The sequence below is a fragment of the Argiope bruennichi genome, chromosome 6 (genome assembly GCF_947563725.1).
Source record: "Argiope bruennichi chromosome 6, qqArgBrue1.1, whole genome shotgun sequence".
Classification (NCBI taxonomy): Eukaryota; Metazoa; Arthropoda; class Arachnida; order Araneae; family Araneidae; genus Argiope; species Argiope bruennichi.
This window is the reverse complement of record NC_079156.1, coordinates 73,032,132-73,040,528: the sequence shown is the minus strand read 5'-3', so window position 1 is coordinate 73,040,528 and position 8,397 is coordinate 73,032,132. Positions and strand designations below refer to the sequence as shown.

General features: G+C 28.2%; 1 protein-coding gene across 7 annotated transcripts in view; it reads right to left on the bottom strand.

The window, feature by feature from the left end:
* Nucleotides 1-1,338: 1,338 nt before the first annotated feature.
* The window catches only part of LOC129972540 (pumilio homolog 2-like), a 62,273-nt gene continuing 55,214 nt past the window's right edge, over nt 1,339-8,397 (bottom strand). For all 7 annotated transcript variants that reach the window (XM_056086706.1, XM_056086707.1, XM_056086704.1 and 4 more), the window contains one exon: nt 1,339-7,596. In XM_056086706.1, coding sequence (XP_055942681.1) covers nt 7,359-7,596 — 238 coding nt within the window. In that variant the 3' untranslated portion in view covers nt 1,339-7,358. The remainder of the gene's footprint in view (nt 7,597-8,397) is intronic.

Below are 8,397 nucleotides of genomic sequence, written 5' to 3'. Positions count from 1 at the left end.
GGGGGGGGGAATGTAGTTGTTATTAACAAGCTGAGATTTATTTAATAAACAGTACACGGTAGGATGGCTCTTCTGATGCGGAATTTTCAACAAATACACATACATAAAAAGGCTTCTTCACCGAATTATTGTACACTCTCAACTTCCGTAAAGGAAAGATTTGGAGATACCAGTTAATTAATTCAGCTAATTAGTTCGTCAATGTGAACAAACTTGTATCTTTAAACCATTTTCATCCATACCAATCTTGTGAAGAAATGTTAATAAATAAGAAAGTTACAGATTTTACCTTTTTTATGACTATACCTATTAATCTCTCAAAATTAAAGATTACTTCATGAATTCATCTGTCTCCCTCAGAAACAGTCTCTTTTCCCTATTATTTTTTTATAATCTCCAACAGCAAAACATGTATGGACAGTTTATAATAGTTTTCTAACATTATTATCATTAAATATTAAGAAACAATTATTGCTGTTCCCTTCGAATAATATCTTAAATTAAAATTGTTAAATGTATAAGTATTTTAGCAAAAATTCATTGCTTAAAAACCGAAGAAATACATATATATATTTGTCATATTATTTTAAAAATTTGGCTTAATTGTAAATGCTAACTAATGGAGGGTTTTTTTCTTCAAATAATTTTAAGATTGTCATTATTATTATTAAGGACAGATTTTAATCTTTCATCTTGATAATTTGCTTTATATCATGCATCTAATGTAAACAAACATTTGCACAGACATGAAATTTAAAAAAACACCTGAACTATATAAAATAATTAATTCTACCAATCTAAACGCCAAGAAAATAAAATTAAATGAATAATAAAATTATACAAGATATTAAAGATATTGAGATATTAATGATGCTGCAAAATTATATAAAAAAATTAATCAATATATCAAGAATAATAAAGTTAACTCTGAACATGATAAATAGTACCAAAACGTTCAGAGGGAGGAAATTGGATAGATAAAGCTGATGAGTTTTCTTATCAGTTGAGATTGGATTCTGAAAGTTAACTATTCATTTATGACTGGGATTAATAACTTAAAACAGATTTTAAAAGTGCAAATTCAATTTAAGAAAACATTCCCCCCTCCCAATACATTTGCAAAAAAAGATTGCAAATAAGTGTTTTCTGAGTGAGTGCAATCTTAGTTTTGATAGGTTACATTCATGTATTAATACGCAAGCTTATACAAAAATCAAAATTTTTTATCTTTTGTATGCATAATGAGTAAACTAATAATTAAATTCATTATAACTAAAAATGAAAAAAAAATTAATAAATCAAATGTTTTGTGTAGAGAAAGTAATTAAATACAACCAATTATCACTGCAAAACAAGTTTTATTTTCTACAGTGACCAAACACAACTGATATGATACAACATGTACAGTGTCCAAGACTACATCATTGGGTGCGAACATACACAAATAATAAATCCACAAACTGCCCAGACCAGAAGCCACTAATCAAGTCAAACTACAGAAATTTTCAAAGGATTATCTAATGGCTTTGCCGAGTGTATTTGAGAGAATAAAAATCTGAATAAATATTCTTAAGGAAACAAATTATGCACAAAATTCTTCTCCCACAAGGATAATTTATTTCATAGTTAAGGGAAATGTTAGAATAGTGTCAGACGGCATTATACATGCTAAACTGAATACTACACACTATATATATGTAATAAACTCACGCTCAAAGAAATAAAAAATCAATCACAAATATTTAGTAAAGAGTCTGCTAACATACTTTTCTTAGTCAAACTGTATAGAATCCCCTTCGAACATCAGCATAACATATGAACTGCAAAAATTTGGAATCGGCCACACAGTACACATAAATATGCTTAAAGAGGAAAGGACTGGTGTATGCAAGATAAACACAATTAATAATTAGTCAATTTCTTAGATATGGACATACATCTGGGCACCTTGTTTTGGACTAGAGAGAGAGAGAGAGAGAAAGATCAAAATATAATTTATGCACACAGAAAAACAGTGCCAAAAACATTTATTTGCCGACAAACTTTCATGGCAGAATCTCATTAAGTAAATATTAATTAAAATGCTTACTCGGCACTGAAATCAATGGCCAAATATATATTTTTTTTATTAAATACACTCTGAAAGATTATAGTTTTTAAAAAATTTAATAATCAGACTGTTTATGCTCTTAGAAAAATCACTAAACACTATTTCACAGTTTGAAAATTATGAGGGGGTAATATTAGAAAACAATAAATAAATCAATTTTAAAAACCTGTATTTCTCTCTATTCTTCCTTCTGCTTGGACACAATTAACTAACACTAAAATAGTTAAAAGGACATGATTGATGTTGGATTAATTAATTAATGATCTAATATATGATATAAGTCATATCAGTCAAAATTAAATAAGATTACTATTATTGCATGCAAGAATTTTAAAGCACTAAGACTTTTAAAACAAATGTAATTCTCTTTTCATCATACAAATAAAAAACAGTGTACAAGTCTATTTCCATCTTTTATTAGTCAGTTATACGCCCTTATTTATTAAATAGAATTGAAATCTGTATTTTTAGTCTTTTTTACAAATCATACTTCAATATAATTTATACATTTAGAAACTGAAGTATTTTCGCAGTCAGAATTTTACAGAACTCAAAATATGAAAAGTTGACATATATATATAAGCACATCACTACAGTAAAAAAATATGATACAGTAGGCCATTGTAATTTTCTTCAAAATTTGCAGCTGTTTCAGACAAAATACAAAAGTAAAATCTTCTCTTATATAGAACTATGAAAGTATGTGCTTCCGAATGCATAGATGACCAGATGGTTCCATATACAGAGATTGAAAAAACAGCCACTCGAAGAGAAATGTACAAATTTGTCCGTGGAAAACTACAATGCTGATGTTTTGTACACAGTGTAGTACAGTGCATCAATTTACAAATGTACATACTGTACATGGTCTAAACACATCAGGATAAGGAGTATTATGTAAGCACCTTCTCAATGTACAGTGTAAGAGGGGGATGATGACATTGGTGCAGAAGTTTCTGCTTGAGGCACCTTATAGTTAATGTAGAGGTCTGAATGACCCAAAAGGCAATAATTAAATTATTTCATTATGATTGAACAATCAGGACCACAATAATACAACATTTTGAATTAAAAGAAAGTAAACAATGAATTACAAAATAAAAATAAAAAAAGAGGAAGGGGAGGAAATTTTCAAGAATAATTTTAAAAATATAAAGGAAAAATTAAATGTATTAAAATGAAAGGCATTAACTCATTATTCTACAATTCTGAATTAACACTTAATTCTGAAAATTGAGGATGACCAAATATAAGCAAAAATCACATTGGAAAATCAACTGGAAAACACAAAATAAGTCAGATTTTTTTTTTAAGTGTATTACTGAGGCCCAATGTTCAATTTGTTTTCCCAAGTAACTTGCATTAAGAAAGACAACCTGTATCACATACAACTCAATGTTCTAATTTACAAGATTAAATGTTAAAAAAGAAATGAATTTTTTACAGATGCAAAGTTTTTATTTACTATAGATAGTTCTGTGTATCTACACATGCTATCTGGAAAAACCAAAAATGTGTGCAATCCTACTTAAAATTTGCAAAAGAAATTCCTAGAGATTCAGGCTAAATCGTTGGTTGTCAAAAAGAAAGTCTATGGAAGACCAGCATTTCTATAATACATGAAATTAAGAAGAAAATAAGGTTTAGATTTAGAAATTACTAAACGGTTATATACAAGTTAAGTATCCTTGGACCACAATTAACTTAATTGTGAAAAAATAAAGGGAAAGAAAATGAATTTTTTTTACAATTCAATGCTTTACTAAGTTTGAGGTTCAAATGCAGTTTACTTTTTACAATTGCAATAAAAAAAATGAAGGCAATCGATGCATGTTTCATGATTTTAAATGGGGATTCAAATTTTTTTAAACTTATTTACACGTGTTATACGCTTCTTTTCCGATGACGCGAAATTGTACAAAACAGAAAAGAAAGCTAATGCACTTAAATGAAACTACTCTCATATAAAATATAAAAAATTTACAGAATTTTGTGCAAGACTTGCAACAACCATCACATATTGATTTTTATATTTACAAAGTTATATTAAAAATTTATTCTGATAAAAGAAAACAAGATATTACAAAACATTACATGTATAATTCAACATGATTGGTAAAAAAATTAACATGATTTTACAATAAATAAATAAAGAACATGGACTGATGAAATTAAAATTTATGTACATAACTCTGATAATCGCACAAAATATTTTTTTTAAAAATGTTTTAGTATTAAATAATACATTTAGAAACATCAGTCAGAGGTTATATCCCATGTGAAGAAATTATTTCATTTAAAATAAAAATATAATACAGACCATAGCTTGTAGAACAATTTATCGCTATTTTAGTATGTACAAACAAAAAAAAAAAGGGGGAAATATGATGAATCCATTTCCACATAAAACTGAAAGAGCATTTTTTTTTAAGGAGAATATTAAAACAGAAACAATGCATTTGGTACACAGTCATGAATTTTAGAGTTAGTAATAATTTCATCACAATCAGACAGAATTTATATAGAAAAAATAACAATAATGCAAATTAAATCAAGTGCATAAAACCTATGCATTCATATTATTTAAAGCTTGAAGTCTTCTTTTAAAAATTCTTAATGGAAGTCAATTCTTTTGACTAAGATAAACATCACTTTAAAACTCAGTCAAGTATTTTAAGAGGAAAAGTTGAAAATTAGGGAAGAAAATTATATTTGTTCCCACCCTTATTCTGTACAGTTGCAAAAGGGCTTTTATGGCCAATGAGCAGAAATATACAAAATCCAAATCTACAACAGCAATAGCTCCCTACAACACACTACATGCACATACAATGTTTCTATATTTATCTAATTACAATAAAAATTGAATACAAAAACGTTTTTACAAGTTTTACAAAAAAATTAACCACATGACAACAATGTGTCAAGATGGCTAAAGTTATGTATATATATATATGTATATATTGTTACAAGAAAGCTAAACAATACTGAAGTTAACCACAACACTTTTCTCAATTATGCAGATAGTAATAGACTGATTCCCATAGCAAAAAGTTACAAGAGACCATATACCCAATCTTAAAGCTGAAAAAACCACACATCGGCACCAATACATCTGCCAGAAGGCAGTCCAACTCTACTTATCAATTACATTCAGAGAAAATCTAAGCAATAACACACGGGAAAACTACAGTAATTTTATGACAGGCATTATATATGCTAACTTGCCTTCTAAATTTACCTAAGATTTCAAACAGACAGAAAAAGGAGTATATAGTGCATTAATCAGACAAAGTAACATATTGACATCATGAAGCAAAGACAAATAACAGATTGTTAAAGCACAAAGCAAGATATAATTATCCAGTAAATTCTGGACAACAAAACTGTAACCCAATTAAAAACATACTGTCAATAAAACACAAAAAAAAGTTAAAATTATGAAAGAAAAAAAAATGAAGTGTTATCATCAAAGCAAAATGAATAACTCCATATCAACCGACACTTCTGTCTCCTTAAAATTTTTTAATGTATAAAGTTACTTCGATTCTCATACCTTAGTATCCTTTATGCAATCCTCATTCACCATCTACTAGAGTGCAGCAGATTTGGGCTTTCAAATCCAGAATGTTTTGAAAGTAACAGCTAATCAGACAAATTATAACACCCAAATCAAACGATAAAAAAATGGGTAAAATGCAAAGGTACACACACAGTCAAGAATGTCGTATTCTCACATACTTGCTTGAAAGATACTCTTGGAGCAAAAACAACCAAGGCACGATTTATGTGCCAGTACTGTATAATTAAATATTTTTAACAGCCTCTACATAGACAAAACACATTCACAAAATATTAAACAATCACTAGCAATTAAAAGACACCTAATTTTTACCATTTTGCACAACACATTAAATAGTTTAGTCAATTAGCAAAAAGTAACAAATGTAAATACAAAACATACAAGGGGGAAATTATGTAATTTATAAATCAAGTTGCAGGAAAAAAAAAAAAGAAACGAGGGGAAAAAAACTGCATGAATTATTTATAATATGATATCTAACAGCAAAGCATGCTGTGTCTGTCCACCAGTCCATCAAAAACATATGAGAATTAGTTACACTTTTACAGAGCTGACTGTACAGGACGTTATCAAAAATTAGCAGTATTTAAAAATTACATCATCTGTAGCACCGAAATGTTACAAAATTTTTTCATACATTATACACTATACACATTTGGGTATACCTAGCTTGGAAACCATCACTTAATAAAATACACAGCCTCAATTTTTTTTAATATAATGAGGAACTTCAAAAGGCTATTTCTTGGTGCTTAAGGGAAACACGTAGCAGAAGCTTTGCTCTAAATAAGAAAATGACATTGGCTGTTACAAATTTATTATACCACATATTAATATTACGAGAAAACTTTAATTATGCATATGTTTGAGCAAAATCAAAATTTTTAGTCTACTGGGTAGAAACATCACAAAACATTTTGTGCTTCTGCTAATTTATAATTTACAACTTAATTGGTTATAACAAAAAAGAGGGGGAAAAAGAGAACAATCAACTTGTATCAAGTTTCTAACATACAATATTAAGCAGCTTAATAACACTATAAAAACAAAAAAATTAAGGACATTAATTCTTGCCAAATGCAAATCTTCATGCATTTTACAACACATCCTGTACAAGATCAACTACTGGGCTAGGTGTACCCATTAAAAACTATATCAAACACAATATGCAAGTTGTACAATGGGAGAAAATTAAAATCTTTAATAAGACCCATTTCTAAATACAATTGCAAAATTGATTTTGTCGGAGTGCCTTTTGTCTATTTACAACAGTCATCAAATTACATTTAAGAAATGTCGAATGGAGCAGATAAATACACATAGATGTCTTAATATTTTTTGCATAGTCTGTCACAAATTAAAACAAGATAACAAGTTAAACAGTTATATACTGTATATACCAGAGAACTGGAAAGCCCCTTATTATTTCAAATGTTCATACAAAAGCACTTTAAACTACATTATCATCAGAAAAAGACATTAAAATAATATATGGTTAATGACTCATTCCCATATTAGGAAATCACTCTGATCTTTTCTAAATCCAGAATGAATTCCATATTAACTTTTGAAGAACTATTATTTAAGCATGCAGTGTTCATTCAGCCCTCTATACAATACACCCTAGCTCACTCCGACATTAAGACAACATTTTGCAATTGAAAGTTAAATAGCTCCGTTAGATGGTGCCCCTATAGGGCCCAACTCGTTATTTTTCATCAAGTACTTTTCTAACTTGGCGAGAATATGCTTGCCATAAGTGTATTTGCGTAGAGATGTGATATGAGGACGGATCTTGTGCAGTAGCAGTTTTCTCTGTGGAGGCTCAGCTACCTCAATCATTCTTTGCACAACATAATTGGCATACTGGTCCTTCATCATAGAGTATAAGGCACTGTGAGGCCTAGAAAAAACAATGAAATTCACAAATATAATCAACTGAAAAAATACATAGCTGCATTTCATTTAAAATTTTACAAAATTAAACAAAATAAATATTTAAAAATTGTTTTCATCATTTCCAGATATAATATTTTTATACTTCCTTTATATATATATATATATATATATATATATATATATATATATATATATATATATATATATATATATATATATATATATATATATTATAATCCTTAAAAAATGAATTGAAAATGCACGCTTTCTACATTGTAAAGTTTCAATGTTAATCAAATCAGTTTTACTGGCCAATTAGAATAACAGTTTAATGCACCCAGCTATACTTTGATAGTAAGGTAATTAAAAAAAACCCAGCCCAGAGTATAGTTTAGCTTGTTAAAGAAATAAACTTTTATTTCGCTAAAAATAATGCAGTAATTTTTCAATATCTTATTAGCCAAAAATTTGATATTCAATTTATTTATTTTTCCAATAAAAAAGAGGGGGGGATGAGAGGGATGATATCCATATTCTAAGAATTTTTGGAAAACATTTAAAATTGGCAAAAAAATTATTTGTAAGTTCACAAGTAATTTATTACAAAAGAATAAATTTTCTCTAGTTACTTTTTCCAAATTACGCAAAGAAAGTAATCATGAAATGCTGAATGTTAACTTAGTGTAAGGAATATTCATACACCAACTTAAGGAGAGACTATGAATTTCAAGAAATGTTAAGTATTTCTACACAATCAGTAAACATTTCTCTCTTTAAAGAAGGAAGGAGATTCAATTTTGTAATT